Source organism: Erinaceus europaeus, chromosome X, assembly GCF_950295315.1.
Source record: "Erinaceus europaeus chromosome X, mEriEur2.1, whole genome shotgun sequence".
NCBI classification, from domain to species: Eukaryota; Metazoa; Chordata; class Mammalia; order Eulipotyphla; family Erinaceidae; genus Erinaceus; species Erinaceus europaeus.
In genome coordinates this window covers 53,749,858-53,769,931 of record NC_080185.1, presented here as the reverse complement: position 1 = coordinate 53,769,931, position 20,074 = coordinate 53,749,858, and the positions used below count along the sequence as shown (strand labels likewise).

General features: G+C 39.5%; 1 protein-coding gene across 1 annotated transcript in view; it reads right to left on the bottom strand.

Moving 5' to 3' along the window:
* GUCY2F (guanylate cyclase 2F, retinal) overlaps positions 1–20,074 on the bottom strand; it is a 133,863-nt gene that overhangs the window by 112,358 nt on the left and 1,431 nt on the right. Inside the window, exon 2 of the mRNA XM_007534369.2 lies at positions 5,713–6,014. Within this exon, the coding sequence (XP_007534431.2) occupies positions 5,713–6,014 (302 nt within the window). The remainder of the gene's footprint in view (positions 1–5,712; positions 6,015–20,074) is intronic.

Sequence of the window (20,074 nt, the reverse complement as noted above, 5' to 3'; positions counted from 1 at the left end):
TTTAGCTCAGGTACCTGCAAAGTAGAATTGAAAATGCATTCAAACAGGCTTTATAAAATAAGCTCTGTATTCTTTGTTTTAGATTTCCTTATTTCCTTATTTAAAATAGAGTACAGGCTGCCTAGCAACCAAACTGATGGTATTTTTTTTACCTTAATTATTTTGCTTTCCACACACTCAAAGAGATTGGATAAAATATTAAAAGTAAAAGGTTTGAATTTCTTATTAAAAATATCTGTTCATACGGGGTTGGGTGGTAGTGCAGTGGGTTAAGTGCACATGGCACAAAGCACAAGGATCCAGGTTCAAGCCCTGGCTCCCCACCTGCAGGGAGGTCACTTCACAAGTGGTGAAGCAGGTCTGCAGGTGTCTTATCTTTCTCTTCTCTTCTCTGTCTTCCTCTCCTCTCTCCACTTCTTTCTGTCCTATCCAATAGCAACAACATCAATAACAATAACAACCACAACAAAGATAAAACAGCAAGGGCAGTAAAAAGGGAAAAAAATAGCCTCCAGGAGCAGTGAGTTGGTGGTACAGGCACCGATCCCCAGCAATAACCCTGGAAGCAAAAAATATATATATACATCTGCTCAAATAATACATATACATATATTCCCTCAATTTTGTGGTTAAATAAAAAAGTGACTTACATCAGTGGCTAAAATGTACCCCCAAAAATCACTATCTGGTTGTGCTATCCTTAGATATAGCAAATAACTGATCTAACAAATCATTCTTAGAAATTAGAGGGAATCCTACAACACTTGATCAAACTTACTTGTTATATATATAATATGTATGTCCTGGTTGAATGCACATATTATAGTACCCAAGGACTGGTGTAGGCCACTGGCCCTTCCCTAGTGGTAAAGCAGTATTTCAGGTCTCTCTCTATGTCTCTCTGTCTCTCTGTATCTCTCTCTCTCACACTCTCTCCCTTCCATCTCAATTTATCTCTGTCTCTACCCAAAAATAAATAAACAAAATACAATTATATTTCAAGAAAAAATCTTTAAAATGTGTGTCTACTCTTCTTATAGAATGAGAAAAGGTCTTTACATGCCATACATCAGTCAAAAGGCTAATACATAAAGAGCTCACCAAACTCAGAAACAAACAAAAGAAAATGACTCCATCCAAAATGAGAAGAGGGTATGAACAGAATATTCACTACAGAAGAGATCAAAAAGGGTAACAAACAGATGAAAAAATGCTCCAAGTCATTGGCTATCAAATAAAGACAACAATGAGATAATACTTCACCTCTGTGAAGAGAAAGATAGATAATTATGTAAATAATAGTCAACCTGCATCTGTGACCTTGGGAAAACCACTGAAGTTTCCAATGGAGAGAATTCTGGTGATGGGAACAGTGTGGAATTATATCCATGTTATCTCATAATTTTGTGCATCAATATTAAATTGCTAATGAATTTTTTAAAAGTCTCCTAAAAATGTTATAGGGCGTCGGGCACACAGCAGGTTAAGTGTACGTGGCACAAAGCACAAGGACTGGTGTAAGGATCCAGTTTGAGCCCCCAGCTCCCCACCTGCAGGGGGGTAGCTTCACAGCAGGTCTGCAGATGTCTTTCTCTCCCCCTGTCTTCCCCTCCTTTCTCCATTTCTCTCTGTCCTATCCAACAACGACATCATCATCAACAACAACAACAACAATAACTGCAACAACAATAAAACAGCAAGGGCAACAAAAGGGAAAATAAATAATAATAAAATTTTTATATCAAAATATCATTGGTAATAAAGTTCAAATCCAGCACTGCTAATCTAAACTAATCAAATTTTAATTTAAGAAAATAATCAGCAAAAGATTTACTATCAATACACAGAGAAGAATGAGAAAAGTAAGTTGAAATTGTATTGAAGTTACTTATTCAGAGATAAAAGTAGTTATACAATAACGGGTGGGTAATAAAGAATATCAGGGTTGAAAGATAGCATAATGGTTATGCAAAAAGGACTTCATGCTTGAGAATCCAGAGTTCCAGGATCAATCCCCAGCACCACCGTAAGTCAGATTTGAGCAGTACTCTGGTGTGTCTTTATTCATCTCTTCCAATAAAATAAAATAATATAAAATAGGGGTTCATGCGGTAGTGCAGCGGGTTAAGCGCACATGGTGTGAAGCGCAAGGACAGGTGTAAGGATTCCGGATAGAGGCACCACTCCCCACCTGCAGGGGGGAAGCTTCACAAGTGGTGAATCAGGTCTACAGGTGTCTATCTTTCTCTCCCCCTCTCTGTCTTCCCCTCCCCTCTCCATTTCTCTCTGTCCTATCCAACAATAATGACAGCAATAACAGTAATAATAATAATAATAACCACAACAACGATAAAAAAACAACAAGGGCAACAAAAAAGGAGAAAAAATAGCCTCCAGGAGCAGTGGACTCGTGGTGCAGGCACCGAGCCTCAGCAATAACCCTGGAGGCATATATATATTTAAAATATTTTTTTAAGGACCATCATGGAGAATGTGAATTTTAGGCAGAATCAGCTATCTGTCTGATAACCTTCCTTCTTGCTAACAGTATCCCAATTTTGTTCACAGATTTCTAGCATCCTAAAGTCAATGACAGTTGTCCCATTTCTCTTCTAAATTATTAGCTTATGTAGGGCCCGGTGGTAGCACAGCGGGTTAAGCGCACATGGTGCAAAGCGCAAGGACCAGCACAAGAATTCTGGTTCGAGATCCTGGCTCCCCACCTGCAGAGGGGTCACATAACAAGCAGGTCTGCAGGTGTCTATCTTTCTCTCCCCCTCTCTGTCTTCCCCTCCTCTCTTGATTTTTCTCTGTCCTATCCAACATCAATGACAGCAGTGACAACAATAACAACAATAACAATAAATAAGAAGGGCAACAAAAGGGGAAAAATGGCCTCCAGGAGCAGTGGATTCGTAGTGCAGGCACCAAGCCCCAGCAATAACCCTGGAGGCAAAAAAATATATTAGCTTATACATAGTGAAACTCAGTTATAACCAAGAAAGTGTACGGCTGTATCTGCTGGGAAGCAATTACAGAAGCCAGGCCTTCCACCTTCTACACCCCATAATGACCCTGGGTCCATGCTCTCAGAGGGGTAAAGAATAGGAAAGCTATCAGGGGAGGGAATGGGATATGGAGTTCTGGTGGTGGGCATTGTATGGAATTGTACCCCTCTTATCCTATGGTCTTGTCAGTATTTCCATTTTATAAATATTTTTTTTAAAAAAAGATTTCCTCGTTCTTGAAAGAGATCCAAGGAAGGTATATTCCCCATTTTCACCTTTAGACATTTCTACCTGTTTGTGATGTCTAGAACTATGACTGACATCTTGGAACTATGAGAGCAAAAGAATCATGAAGGCAAACTAGTCTGCTACAGCTTCTAAAACAGAAAGATGAAAATAATTCAGTTCATAGATAACATCACATTAAGTTGCTGAATTAGCTTATCTTGGAGGTAGCATGCTCGTGTGTGTGTGTGTGTGTGTGTGTGTGTGTGTGTGTGTCTGCATGCATATGCATGCATTCATTTTGTGCTGATGTTTGTTATTTGCAGCCAGAAGCATTATAACTAGTATTGTGTGATAACAAACTCTAAAACATACAAAAAGGTCTTATAATCTGACCTCCAATTTATAAATAACTTTCTATTATTGTTTCTTTTTGCCTCCAGAGTTATCTCTGGGGCTCGGTGCCTGCATTCTGAATCCACTGCTTCTGGAGGCCGTTTTTTCCCATTTTGTTGCCCTTGTTATTGGCACTGCTGTTGTTGTTGCTAGATAGGACAGAGAGAAATTGAGAGAGGAGGGGAAGACAGAGAGGAGGAGAGAAAAATAGACACCTGCGGATTTGCTTCACCACCTGTGAAGCGACCCCTCCTGCAGGTGGGGAGCCTGGGGCTAGAACCTTGATCCTTATGCCAGTTCTTAAGCTTCGTGCCATGTGCACTTAACCCACTGCCCTACTGCCTGCCTATCCCTTATTGTTTCTAACTGGCATTTTTGCCTCCTAGTCTTCCTCTTACATTCCTTATCTTCTTTCTAGTTTTGTCTTTGTTTTCCTTTTTTTTTCTCTCTACTTTCTTGCCCTGCCCACATTTTTGTTTTTCCTTTATGCCTCAATTGGCTGTAATTTGAATCTGATAGTTAATATATTAATCTTTATATGTGTAAATATAAATTATTGTAAAAAAAGAGGGGTGGAGAAGTTTTCCCTTACTCAAAATATTCCTTTTAACCTCGAGATAGTTCTACCAGCAAAAACAAAGCAAATATACTCCTCAACTCTTTTCATTCCTTTACTCATTCCCTCCAACAATGGCGATGTGACTTAGGCACTACTATTGGAACGTGGATATTAATCTTCTACCCTTGAACTGGGACTTAAAGTATAGCTTTCGCATAGACTGGAAATATACCACTGGCTTTCCTGTGTTTCTAGCTTGCAAAAGCAACAGCAAACAGACACATTATTTTCAGTCAACAAGAAGATTTTGCCCTAGGCAAAAAGAAGTGCAAAGTATATTCAAAAATGATTTCTCTAATTCTACTCAGCCTTTTCACGTGATTTGGGCTTCTGCAATTCCAGACATCACCTCTACATTCCAGGCTTCTTTCCTTCATTCATCCATTCCCTCACTCCTGCTTTCAACAACAATCTTTGCATCATAAATCCTGAATATGTAACTTCAGCCTGAACCCCACCCAAGCTATGTACATATCCATGCATTCATCCAGAACCAGTTAGTATGTAATTACTATGAACTAAACCTTCTTCTAGGCTCTGAGGTTTCTACAGTCAGCAAGGTTCTCCATGGAGCTTACTGAAGAAAAAATAGTAATCACATAAGCAACTAATTAGATCATTCCTGCTGTGGCATAAATTAGTGATTTGTTATGGCTTTTGGCCTGGCTGTATGACTTGAGACACTAAGAACTACATTTCCCAAGAACCTCTGCATGCTCTATGTCCAGTTGCAGTCAGTCCTTGAACTTGGTAATATGTGTACTTAACCAAGTGTGCCACCACCCAGCCCTCTTATATTTGACATTTTTATGACCATGACAACTAAGATACCACTGAAAAGTATAATATGGTTACTATTGACAATATATTTATTTTTATTAATTTCAGATAATGATTTTTATTCAGGATATAAAATTAAATTAACATATTTTATTGTATAATTTCACATTATGAATATTATTGATAATTAGTAATACTTATAGGTGAACATTAAATGTGAGCAAATAGTCAATGTAAATGAGTGGATTTAACAAAAGATGTATTTGCACTGTTTTCTGATAACAAGTTTGCTTTTGGTCAGTCTTTATCTTAGAAGCAGTAAGATACACTTCTCAACCTATCATTGTAACTGGAAATAATTTTTCTTAAAAAATTCCATTTTATTTTATTTATTACTGTTAATAACTCACAAAATCATAAGATTTTAGGAGTACAGTTTTACACCTATACATCTGTGTGTAAATATATACAACTCACTAATATCCACCACCAAATTTCTTGTGCCCTATTTCTTATGAAGCCTCCCCCTACAATTTGGGCAACCCCTTCATTCTTTCTCCTCTGATAACCACTATAGTTTTCACAAAGTACAAGATAGGCTCCAGATATGAAAAAATATATATTTACTTTCCTGAATTTTGATGTTCTCTGTTCATGATAACTTCTGAATCTGCATTTACTTACTTGATCTGACTCCAATCCTTTGGGAATTTCACCTCTGGCTGCTGCTTCTGTATATGCTTGAGAGAAGGTCTTTCCTTGGGATTCCACTGTTATGGTCAACACAGCATCATAGGCTTCCCGAAGTTTGTGATTGTTCCTTAGGATCTGGTAGGGGGTATGTTTATAAGGTAAACTGTAGAGCAGAGCATCATATGGAACAAAGACATAGGTTCCATCAGTCATTTTCAGATCATGAGCTCCTTCCAAGAGATGCATCTGAGTTTCTCCCCCAATCAAGGCCGAATGCATACACATGATGATTACTGAAACCAACAAAGTAAGGAAGTTATGAGAGCATTAGTAAAATAAAGCAACAAAAATTACGGACTAGGAAAAATAAACACATGCTATAACCAATTCATAAATAATTTCTTTTTTATTTTTTTTCATATTATCTTCATATATGTATTGGATAGAAGCAGCCAGAAATCAAAAGGAAAGGGGGTGATAGAAAGGGAGAGAGACAAAGATACTTGCAACACTGCTTCACCACTTGCAAAACTTTTCCCCTATAGGTGGGGACCAGGGACTCAAACCTGGGTTCTTGTGCATTGTAACATGTGCATTCAACCAGGTGCGCCACCACCCAGCCCCAAATTATTTCAATTTGATGCTTCCAAGATAAATAAGATACTGAATCTGTGAACTAAAGCTGAGGTATACTCAAGAACTCTGCGTTAGGTACAGGGACAAGTCAGATGTGTCCAATGAATACAAAGGCAACTATTAGATAATAACAATAGCCGAGACTAGAAAATGTGAAGTAGCATAACGAAGAGGTTTTGAGAGTGGAATACCTAGGCTTATATCCTGTGTAATCAGTTATTAGCTATATACTCCTATGTAAAGTACTGAACCTCCTAATGTTTCATTCATAAAATGAGTATAACAATATTTGCTTCATGGAGTAGCAGTGATTATTGAAGTAGCAATCCTTATAATGGGACTAGCACACACTAATCAATAAATAGTAACTATTAACATAAAAAGTAAACAGACTAAAGGTGGGAGCCATTCCTAGCTATAACTGCTTTCTTGCCTGCCTCCCACAAACATCCAATCCAGTAAAATTGACCAACTGTTATTACTCTTATCAAAGCTATCTATCATAGACTATTAATGGCACTAAGTTACACTAACCCATGAGTATTACTAATATTGTGGGTGATGTGCTTGATTCATTATATATATATATATATATATATATATATATATATATAAAACTTCCCATATAATTGGAATTACTCTGCACTCAATTTAATTTTATGAAACTACATTGTTTGGTAAGGCTATGCTAGAATAGAGTGGATTACAAGAGGCCACGGTTGAAGAATGGCAGTTAGATCATGAGATTGAAAGTGTTATATCCAATTTTGCCCTTAGCATGCTAAGTGAGTTTAGTTTAAGCCCACTTGTGCTTCAGCGCCCACATCTTTAAAATGTAGATTCCAGGTATTTCACAGGTACTTTGAGTAGTTTAATTAGATAATGCCTGGCAAGTATTCTGAGCTTCCTGAAGAAAGGCAAAGATCTTATTACAATTAGTAAATATTAATCATACATGCTTACAAGGAAACTTTAATCTCAGGAGCTGAGTATGCTTAACTAGGTTCGATGGCTGTTCTTTGGCATTTACATATTGCCTCGTCTAATTTCAAAAACCTCAAAAAGTTTTCCTTTTTGAGCTACATCTTAGTAGCCTTCATTTTTTAAAATGTGTAGTTTATAAGTTATTAAATTGGTTTAAACACTGCATTGACACATGCATATGTACTCTATCTTCTGCTTATTAAGATCTAGCCATAAAAAACAAGTAAAGTAGAAAATACAAATACTGAATTCAAACAATGGTATCTTAGTTTAATGGATAGGGTGCTTCATTTAAAAATATTTATTTATTATTGGATAGAGACAGAGAGAAATGTAGAGGGGGAAGTGGAGACAGAGAGGGAGAGAGAGAGAGAGAGAGACCTGTAGCACTGCTTCACCACTCACCACTTGCAAAGCTTTCCCCCTGTAGGTGGGGACCAGGGGCTTGAATCTGGGTCCTTGCACACTGTGATGTGTGTGTTTATCTAGGTATGCCACCGCCTGGCCTATGCCTCATTTTTTTTTCCCAAGCCCATCACCAAAGGTCTGTGTACACATTTCTACCACCATAGATTACCACTAGAGTTCTCCCACAGTCTTGGAAATAGGTTGCTTTTTGTTTTCACATTCATATACTCAGTTGTCTACATTCTGCATGAGTGAAACCTTAACCTCCTCACTTGCTTTACTAAGTGTAATCTTCACCAGTTCCATCCATGTTATCCCAAAGAAGATGGAGTGCTTCATGTACCAGGATCTGTTCTTCAAGTACATGCATCTGTTCTACATGGTGATTTTAATAGCTTTATTGTCTCAAAATTACATTCATTAAAATGCGATTTTTATCTCTAAGTTGTCAGGAAAGCATTAGTGGACAGAAATCTTAAATTCTAAATGAGGCCTTGGTCAACAGGTGATCCTTAAATAATACCAATTTGTATGTTTCTATTCTGATTCTTAACAGTGAAACTGTTTTACAGTTAAAACAAGGACCAAGAGATATAACCTTTTGAAATACTACTTCAGAATAGGATTTCAGCACTTTTTTTCTCCTGATATGAGTCCTCCTTGAGTATCTAGCAGTTATGCCTTCATTCTGTGACACCTATCATGTACTCAAAGTCTAAGATCCTCTCTTTTATCAACACCAGCAGCAGGAAATATCATGCACAAGAACCCAAGTTCTAGCCCCTGGTCTCCACTTGCAGGGTGGAAGTTTCACAAGTGGTGATGAAGTACTGCAGGCCTGCCTCCTCCACCCCCTTCCCTTTCAATTTAATATATATATATATATATATATATATATATATATATTCCAGGGAATGATAGATTTATTGTGCAGGCATTGAACTCAGTGATGACCTTGGTGAAGAAATAGATAATAGATGATATATAGACAGATAGATAGATAGATCAGAGAGAGAGAGAGACAGAGAGAGAGAGAGAGAGAGAACAAAGATAAATTAATTCCAAGTCACTCCTACTTCTTTCTTATACTGAAATTATCTAATATTTCCTGAAAACTGAGGAACTAGCTTCTCAGAAGGGAAAGTTCACTTTATTTCTTGGAGACTATTGACTATGGAGAGGAAACTGCCCAGTCTCACACTTTGTGAGATGGAAGTGGTTATTTTCACTGTGTTAAGGAATTCCTTAGGCCTCCTATTATAACCATGAGCCCACAATATTGTCCCCAGTTTATAGAAGGCCTCCATTATCCTGTCTGTTTTATATTTCAACCTTTCTGTGACATTTCCTACCATGGAATTTTTGAGTTAAGTCCTGAGGCCAGTATTTACTACCTACCACCAGTTTTAAACTGAACTCAGCATGATGCCAGATATTATTACATTCAATGTCCATCTGTCTGTATAACATGATGGCTTTTCATACCCAGTAAAACTCATACTGCAAGTATATTTATTGTCTTCACATTGTTACCTAGCTTGAGATTAGTTTTTAATATTTATCCACTCCTTGGAATATATGTTTTCTTCTAAACATCTATACTGATAAGACTTCTTTTTTAAATTTTTATTTATAAAATGGAAACACTGACAAAAACCATAGGATAAGAGGGGTACAACTCCACACATTTCCTACCACCAGATCTCCCTCCGTATCCCATTTCCTCCCGACAGCTTCCCTATTCTTTATCCCTCTGGGAGTATAGACCCAGGATCATTATGGGGTGCAAAAGGTGGAAGGTCTGGCTTCTGTAATTGCTTCCTCCCTGGACATGGTTGTTGGCAGGTTGATCCAAACTCTTAGCCTGTCTCTCTCTTTCCCTAGTGGGGCAGGGCTCTGGGGAATTGGGGCTCCAGGACACATTGTTGGGATCCTCTGCCCAGGGAAGTCTGGTTGGCATCATGGTAGCTTCTGGAACCTGGTGGCTGAAAAAAGAGTTAACATATAAAGCCAAACAAATTGCTGAATAATCATGAACCTAAAGGCAAGAATATTTCAGATGAAGATTTGGGGTCACCATTTTGGAAATAGCTAGTAGATCTACTTTAGGTATATTCCAAAGGGCCCATGACTTTACTAGATTTTGCCTGAGCCTGACATCTGATATGCAAGTGGACCCAAGTTATTGTCTGGGGAGATGATGTCATGGCTGAAAACAGGGTTAGAAAGCTGGATCAGGGAAGAGAGTAGCTTCCAAATATGGGAAAAGTATATAAGTATTGTTGACCATAAACCCCATCGATTTGACCTGGGCCCATATTCAGCATAGGAACTTATATAACTTCTGCATCACTGTAGATCTGAGATCACATTCTGTGGTCATGAGTAGGAGTGTTCTGAGTCGCACCAATTTCAGGATCCATCTTCTTCAGGTGGTAGATAGAGTATGTTATCCACCCCCCTTCGGAGGATGGAACGTTCTCTACCATTGTTGATCCACATTGACGACAAGGTCCTATGGGGCCCCCCAAAGGGGTCCATTACGTTGTTCCTGCTGGAGATGACCAACAACAATGGAGAGAGGGATCTAATGGAGGTCTAGGCCCATCATGTCTGTGTGGAAATCCTAGGACTCCCCAACTAAGGCCCCAGATGATGGGGTGGCCTGATAGTGACTAAAGAGTCATCATTAAAGTATGCCAGTCTCTTGCCATTATTCAGCTTTTGTAGTCCTTACTCTGATAAGGTTAGCTTTGGAACAACAGAGGGACGTATAATAGGAAGTATGTAAGGAAGGTATTTAGGTCTAAGTAGAAACTATTTGATTAGGTACTTTATGGTGTCTTTTTTTTTTTTTTTTTGGTCTCCAGGGTGTGTGCCTGCATTATGAATCCACTGCTCCAGGAGGCCATTTTTTCCCCTTTTGCTGCCCTTGTTATCATTATTGTTGTTATTATTGTTGTTGCTATTGTTGTTTTTGGATAGGACATAGAGAAATCAAGAGAGGAGGGTAAGACAGAAAGAGGAAGAAAAGGATAGACACCTGCAGACCTGTTTCACCGCTTGTGAAGCAACACCCCCAGCAGGTAGGGGATCCGGGGGCTGGAACCCAGATCATAACGCACATTCTTGTGCTTTGCACCATGTTCACTTAATCTGCTGCGCTATTGCCTGGCCCTCTTATGGTGTCTTTTCAGGTCTTTCTATTTGCTTGCTGCATATATTCACTCACTGCAGACTACTGTGTACTTTTGCTTTCAGGTATATATTTTGCCCTAATTTATGGATACATGTGAACATATGCCCTATCTCATGGGACCCGGTCTATACCTAGGTTTGGGGGCTTTGTTAGGAAGTAAACCACCCAAAATGGAATTAAGGAGTCCTATGAGAAAGGAAAGGCCTCACCGAGTAATTAGGCTGAAGGGTGATATGACTTCTTAAATGCAGGGAGTTTAGATGTTTAGAGATTTCCTCCTGTGCTACTTGTTCAGTAAGTTTATTGTTCAGTAAGTTTATTGCTACTTGTTCAGTAAGTTTATTGTTATAACAACTTATGAGCAGGTTTTGCTTCTACTATTTACATCTACTTACATTTATTTAAACCAAACTAAATACCAAATTCTCTAAAGTATAGTAGTATCAGTCTTACTATTGCTATTACTATAGGAGAGCAGGGCAACAACTGCTACATCAAAGTAATTAAAATGTTCATTAAATTAAGAAGACAGCATAAGGGTTGTGCAAAAAAATTTCATGCCTGAGGCTTTGAGCTCCCGAGATTCAATCCCTAGCACCACCATAAGCCAGAAGTGATCAGTGCTCTGGTCTCTCTATCTGTATCCCTCTTTCATTAAAAGAATAATAGGAGCCACTGGTGGCACATGTGGCTGAGTGTACATGTTACAATATGCAAGGACCCAGATCCCAAGCCCCAGTCTGTGCCTGCAGCAGGAAAACTTTGTGAGTGGTGAAGCAGTATTGCAGGTGTCTCTCCATCTCTCTCCCTCTTTACCACCCTCTTTCCTCTTGATTTCTGGCTATCTCTATCCAGTAAATAAATAAAGATCACAAAATTAAAAACAAAAAGTCAGACTAAAATTACACATTAAAAATAATATATATTTTTAAAAATTTCATCAGACAGCCTAGGAGATGGCACAGTGGTAAAGACCTTGGATCTAAGAGCATGAGATCCTGAGTTTGATTCCTGGCATCACATATACCAGAGTGATGCTTTGATTTGTTCTCTCCACCCCCTCTCATTAATAAATAAATGACTAGTTTAAAATTTTAATCAGTGAACTCACAAGTTAAGAAAGAAAAAGAAGACCATGGTATACAACATACATGTAACAAAATTTTCACGTGTGTATGCCTTAGGGGCATATCTTATGTGAACAGCAGGCAATATAGCACAGATCTTTCTTTAGACCAGTGGTTCTCAAACTGTGGCCCTGGGACTGGCAAAAATAGTACCCCTGTGAACTCCTTAGAAACACAGATTCTGGGGTCCTACCCTGATTATCCTGAATCAGAGCTTCTGAAGGCAGGACTCAGCAATTTGTGCTTCAGTAAGCTTTTTAGGGGGTTCTGATATGCACTGTTATTTGAGAGACACTGCTCTAAATCAACCTGAACATGTATCCTAGTTTTCACATCCACTAGTGTGGTATTGGACAAGATAGTTAACCACATTTAGCCTTAGAAGTATTTTCTACAATGTTCATTAAATAGTAACTAGCCTTATGTTAGAGGGATAGGGATATTGCAAGAATTGAATGAAATAGTCCTTACAAAGCCCTTGCAAAAATGACTACCACAATCTAAACTCTTGATAAATATGTTATCCTCATAGTTACTAATGCTCTTTATTTTTATGTGTAAGAATATTCAATAGAAGGGAAAAAGTTAACCTGGTCCCTGGCAATAACATATCCAAGTTTGGAAGAACAAGAGAAGATAATTCTGACTGAGTCATATTTACTGAATGTCATATAATAGTGATGGATTCCCTATTTGAAACAATTTAAAGGCATCCCTGAATGATTCAACAAGGTAGTAAAGCTCAATTGAACAGATTTCACAATCAGCCAACCATTGATAGGCAAAAAGGTGAGAAGAAGAAAAGAGGGCTTGAAGTAGTCTTTTGAAAAGTTCTCTAAAGAGCTTTTTAGCGGGCCTCCTGCTAGCCTTTGTAGGAATTAGCAGAAGAGCCTCTTCTGGGTAATTGCAGTACCACAGGTGCTCTGCCTGGTTAATGGATGTTCTTTTGTGCCATTGGATCAAAACCTCCACCAAGGCTTATAGTTTAAGGAGAAGAGAAGGAACAGGATTTTGACCCTCATGCACACTCAGTTAAATTCCCTTGCACAAGGTACAACCTACATAAACACACATAGCCTGGATGGTCAGTTGAGGCCCTTGGCTTTGAGTAAGATCTCTCAGGTTTCACTTTGTCAGAAAGATAATTGATAGTTGTCCCTGAGGTTTAAAGGGAATGAACTTCTAGGAAGAGGTAGAATCCCTCCCTCTCTGGATCACTCATTCTCTCTCTCTCTCTCTCTCTCTCTCTCTCCTCTTCCTTCTTTATTGTTTTCCTTTTATTGGAGGGTTATTTATACCATGGTTGTTGACATATGGGCACATCAATACTCTGACTCTTTTCACTCTCTCCCAACTTCTCCCTCCATCACCACCCCTCAAACTTCATTTTAATCAATTCTTGGGTATTGATAGTGACTACATCTGTTTACTTGTTTTTGTGAGGCTCACAGGTGTGACATAAATAGGAAGAAAATACCTATCTCTTGGTTAATCCAGAGGATTAACCAAGATAATCTGTATGCAAATACCTTGTAAACTATAGAGAGCAGTTTAAATGTAAAGTGGCATTCAGGTTGTTTTCATTGTCTCTATGGAAGCATCTAATCATGCTCCTGCTGCTCCACCTCCCAAGAGCCCACAGTTATTATTGTTATTGTCATTTTTACTATTAGTTCGACCATTTTCTTGGTATTGTATAAGAATAATTTAGACCTTTTTCTGAGAAAGACACTTCTTCTGACTCCAATTAGGTACCACAGATATTTCCTAATTGGAAACATAAAAGGCACACCAGTCAGAAATAGGCTTTCTCCCCCTCCCACCTTCCCCCACTTATACTCATTACCACAGTCACAGGGAAATGTGATCACTTTCATTGTAAGCCTATCATAAAATATATATTTATTATGTATATTTTATTATACATATATAATTTCCAACTATTTCTATTACTTCTAAATACCACCAGTTCTCTCCAAAGGGAGGGATCCCTTTCTCCTGTATTCTGTACATCACAAAACATCCTTCTCAAAGAGTTTGCTGTAGCCTCTTATCTGACAGGATAGAAGAGTCCTATCTGCCTTGTCCCTTCTTAACTGAGATCATACAAGAAGCTTAGTGCCTTTTAAGTCAAGAAAACTAAAAGCATGACCTGGCAGTTGCTCACTCAATAGAGTGCACATGTTGCCATATGTGAGGGTGTGGGTTTGAGCTCCTGGATAACACATAGGTGCACCTACAGGGGTGGGGATTTTCATAAGGAGTGGTATGATACTATATTTTCTCTTCTCTCTGCCTCTCCCTAACTCTTTGACTTTACCCTTTACAAGAAAGAGAGAGAGAGAGAGATCCACCAGGAGTGGAGAAGTCTATAGGCACCCAGTCCAACCCTGTTTACTTCAAACAGAAATAAAGAAATAGGAAGGAAGGAAGGAAGGAAGGAAGGAAGGAAGGAAGGAAGGAAGGAAGGAGGAAGGAAGGAAGGAAGGAAGGAAGGAAGGAAGGAAGGAAGGAAGGAAGGAGAGAGGGTCTAGAAAATCAGCTAGTGACCTGATTTGGTATATGTCATGCCTTTTGTGTTGTAATCTTCTTCACTGCTCTGTTATTTCAACACATTGTCTTCTGGTTCTGTATCTCACCAGAGTCTGCTTTCCAATAAGACTAAAGATGTTTACTGGATCCCCAAAACAGACATTCAAAAGTCCTGATATTCTATATTTCTGTTTATACTCTGGATCCTATTTTCCATATGCTTTCACAGGTTGGGGGTACTGTCCTCAGTGTATAACAAATATGTCTTACGTCAGGGCTCACTGCCCTTCTACAGCTCCTACTATCACAACTCATCCACCTACCATTTAATATACACTCAGACACCAACAACTGACTGTACCAACTATGAATACCACACACTTTTTTTCAACACTGCACAATGAGCTGCCAGAGGTCACACCCAGGCCACAACCCAACCAATGGCTCGGGATCCCTGACTCCCACCCATAAGCCTCATTCTGACTCATGTCAGGGATGTCCTAGCTTGCCTCATCTGAGTATGCCTATGTTTTATCAGAAACCAGTGGCAGAATCCTGGAATGCAGAGCTTTGTCTTCACTCTCTTTTATCTCCCTTCTGAGTCTTTACTTCATTTGCTGTAGCTACCCTCCTTACTCAGGGTCTTTCATCCCTCTTTAACAACATACCTTCCTCTCTAGCCTTCCCTCAAATTTCCACTCGTTTAGTGGGCTGATATTCATACTGTTATAAAGAAAACAACCAGGAGTCAGGCTGTAGCACAGCGGGTTAAGCACAGGTGGTGCAGAGTTCAAGGACCAGCATTAGGATCCAGGTTCGAGCCCTGGCTCCCCACCTGCATGGGTGTCACTTCATGGGCGGTAAAGCAGGTCTGCAGGTGTCTATCTTTCTCTCCCCCTCTCTGTCTTCCCCTCCTTTCTCCATTTCTCTGTGTCCTATCCAACAATAATGACAACAATAATAATAACTACAACAATAAAACAACAGGGGCAACAAAAGGGAATAAATAAATAAATATTTTAAAAGTTTAAAAATCCTTTCTTAAAAAAAAAGAAAACAACCACATTAGACAAGGCCATATTAAGACAAAACTTATGGGTAACTTATAATAAGGATGATTTGCTTGCATTTTCATTAACCTAAAGCAATGCCTTCCCAACTCTGACTGCATTTTTATACAACCCTGGAAGTCATTTTAAGTATTTTTGCTGGAAATGGCACTCTGACATAAGCCATTTCAAAAATATGTCCAGGTTATTCTAGTGTGTAGCCAGACTGAGAACTACTGCCCTAAAGAAATGAACCTCTAGGTGTGGTGGCTGAGGCCAGTGGTCTGGATTGACAGCTGCCCGGATTGACAGCGGCAGACCTACAGCTCTGATGGAGAGCAGGAATACCAAAGGAGATCATCTGGGACCACAACAAGACAGGACTAGGACAATTTCAGGAACCCACCAAATCACCGGTTCCTGCAAGATATTTGTGAACTGATCCAAAATTTGAAGGGAAAGATTAAAGTGGTAAATAGCCAGTTGGATCCATGCACATCACTGTGGAGAAGACTCCAGATTCCTAGGTCCAAGCCAGCAAGGCCTTGCAGCCTCTATACCTGCTCTTACTCACCCAGAAGCAAGCCTGTGAGTACAGCTGCCTTCTGCGATGCAAGTTGTGGCATGGTAGTTGGGTGTGTTAAGTGTTTGTACAAATGATGTCAGGGGCATATCACAATGGGTTCAATACTTTAAGAACTTGATTGTTCCTTTGTTTGCCTTTTAAAATAAATGTAGCTAGGGGTTATAGTTCAGTGGGAGAGCACATCCGTCATGTATCAGAGGCTCTAGGTTTGATATTTGACACCACACAATAATTAATTTTTTTTAAATAAAGTTAACATGGAAAGTTTTTTTAAAAAAAGAAAAGAAATTAACCCCTAATAGTGGGGCAATAATCTGTGCACTTGTTATCTTCTGGCCTGAAAGAAGTCTTAGGTGGTGAACACTAAATCCTAATTTTTCTCAGTCTGACAGCACATAAACTTTCAGAACCTGGGTTTATTTAACATTTCATGTCATTTCAAAGAGCATATTATTTAGAATGGGTGGGATGTGAAACACTCATGGAATGTAAACTTACCAGAGACACTAGGCTTCAGGAAGAGTCATAACATATTAAAAAGTTATTATACTAAATATATTAGCCCGTGCCTGGCATGACTCCTCCCTGAAAATGGCTTTATATCTTGAAAAATAATTCTGTGAGTTGAGAATAAAAACAGAAAGGGGTAAGACAAAGTAGAATTTGGACAGGGTTTGGTGTATCACACCAAAGTAAGGGACTGGGGGGCGGGGAAGCTTTCAAGTCCTGATGCATGATGATGGAGGAGAGCCTAGGCTAAAGATGAGAGTGTTTTGCAGAAAACTGTGAAATTTTACACATGCATCAACTACTGTATATAATGTAAAACATTAATCTCCCAAATAAATATAATAATTCTATGTTCTGTTTTCAAATTATCAAGCTCTGTTATGAGCTAATCAGAGCAGCACTGCTTAACATTATAGGATCTTGTACACTGGAACTGGAAGCAGACTACTGTACTTCTCAGAACTAAAAAGTCTTGCACTCACCTTCCCATAATGATAATAATTAAGGTATAACGTTGGAGGTACTTAAAATGTAAAATGGGTTGATCTGGGAGGTAGGTGGTGCAGTGGATAAAGCATTGGACTCTCACACATGAGATCCTGAGTTCTATCTCCAGCAGCACAAGTACCAGAGTGGCATATGGTTCTTTCTCTCTCTCCTCCTATCTTTCTCATTAATAAATAAAACCTTTAAAAAGTGTAAAATGGGTTTCTGGTTTTAGGCCAGGTCTTAGCTGGACAATTCTTTAGCAAATCCATTATTATGTTGAAGATATGATCCGGACCAGGACTGATACTAGAAGTCATCAGTTTGACAAAACCTTCCTGAGAATGTTGTCATCTAGGGGTGGACTAACTATAGTGGAATGGAAATGGGAAGTTTCACCATAAATCTCTGATACCAGCCAGAAAAAGGCAAAGGATTTTTTTCCCTTCACTTTCAATAAAAAAATAAAAAGCTGGAGGCCAGGCAGTGATGCACCCAGCTGAGTGCACACATTACCATGCATAAGGACCAAGGTTCTAGCCTGCATCCCATCTGCAGGGGGACACTTCACAAGTGATGAAGTAGGTCTGCTGGTGTCTTTCTTTCTCCCTCTCTATCTCCCTTTCCTTGTCAATTTATCTCTGTCCTATCTAATTAAAAATAGAAATAAACTAATAAGAGTACAGTTTCAAACTGTTCCCACCACCCAAGGACTGTTCCCTACCCTGAGCCCCATACAATGAACCTGAAAGCCCCCCTCCCCCCAGAGTCTTTTACTTGGGTGCAATACACCAACCCCCTTCCAAGTACTACATTGTGTTTCCCCTTTCTCTTCTTATTTCTCAGTTAAGTCCTATTTTCAACTCTGACACCATCTTCCCAGACAATATTTTTAGTCCACCTGCAGGTTAGCTATCAAGCTCCAGCAAAAATTACTACAGTCATGGGCCTGTAGGATTATACTTAAAATAGCTACTATCTAGCCTAAAAACCCCTATTCCCATCTGCTCTATTCCTACTTTATGGTTCATGTTCATTAAACATTCTGGCCCATTTTACTTCATTTTAGCCACTAAGTTGTGGACTTTATTATGATTTCATCGTGAACTCCCTGGACAGATGACCACACCAATGTGTCCTGGAACCTCATTTTGGCCTATCCCACTACAGAAATATAGAAACAGGTTGGAGGCATACATGGACCTGCCAATGCCCATATCAGCAGAGATGCAATTACAGAAGCCAGACCATAAGAAATTTTGGACCAATTTCTGCACCCCATAAGAAATTTTGGTCCATATTCCCAGTAAGGGAAAAGTGATAGGGGGAAGATGACCAGAGGGCTTTGAGCTCCAGTTTCATCAGGACCTAGAAAGAGAAGAGGGGAAAAAAAGGAAGGAAGGACACTCAGAAGAGAAGTAGTAGCTATGACTTAGAAAGGAAGAGAAGGCAAGACTATAGGGGGGAAAATGGATATATAATCAACCCATATCTGTGACCTTGGGAGAACTATTGCAATTTTCAATGGAGGGAATGGGGACACAGATCTCTGGTGGTGAGAACAGTGTGGAATTATACCCTTTTTATTGTTGTTGTTGTTATTATTGATGTCATTGTTGTTGGATAGGACAGAGAGAAATGGAGAGAGGAGGGGAAGACAGAGGGGGGAGAGAAAGACAGACACCTGCAGACCTGCTTCACCTCTTGTGAAGCAATCCCCCTGCAGGTGGGGAGCTGAGGGCTCGAACCTGGATCCTTACGCTGGTCCTTGCCCTTCGTGGCACCTGTGCTTACCTCGCTGTTCTACCGCCCAACTCCCGAATTATATTCTTGTTATCTTATACTTTTGTAAGTCAATTTTAAGTCACTAATAAAAAAATTAAAAAATAGAAAGGAAAGAATGGTTTCCAGGAGTTGTAGATTGATAGTACCAGCACCAAGCCCCAGCAATAGCCCTGGCGGCACTAAAAAATAAAAATAAATAAATAAAAGAAAAAAAGCATCAAAGCCAGTGGTACAAGGACTTATTTTTTTAATATTTATTTTCCCTTTTGTTGCCCTTGTTTTTCATTGTTGTTGTAGTTATTAGTGTTGTTGTTATTGATGTCATCATTGTTAGGACAGAGAGAAGTGGAGAGAGGAGGGGAAGACAGAGAGAGGGAGAGAAACATAGACACCTGCAGACCTGCTTCATTGCCTGTGAAGTGACTCCCCTGCAGGTGGGGAGCCGGGAGCTCTAACCAGGGTCCTTCCACAAGGCCTTGAGCTTTGTGCCACGTGCACTTAACCCGCTGTGCTACCGCCCAACTCCCGGACTTATTATTTTTAAGTAAACTGATCTGATTCAAGAGAAACCTAAGAAATCCTCCTTTCCACAAATCTACTCAACCTGCAGCTTCAGTGTGTCAGCCGTTTCCTTTGTTTGGGACACATTTTCCAGTGCATCCATATTAATCACCTTGAAAATAAAATGTCTCTTGGGAGGGGGTTGGGAGGTAGCACAGTGGGTTAAACGCACATGGTGCAAAGCGCAAGGACCGGCCTAAGGATCCCGGTTCAAGCCCCCGGTTCCCCAACTGCAGGGAGGTCGTTTCACAAGTGGTGAAGCAAGTCTGCAGGTGTCTGTCTTTCTCTCCCCTTCTCTGTCTTCCCCTCCTCTTCTATTTCTCTCTGTCCTATACAACAACAACATCAATAACAATAATAGCCAAAACAATGATAAGACAACAAGGGCAATAAAAGGGGAATAATAGCCTCCAGGAGCAGTGGATTCGTGGTGCAGGGCACCGAGCCCCAGCAATAACCCTGGAGGCCAAAAACAAAAAAAAAAATGTCT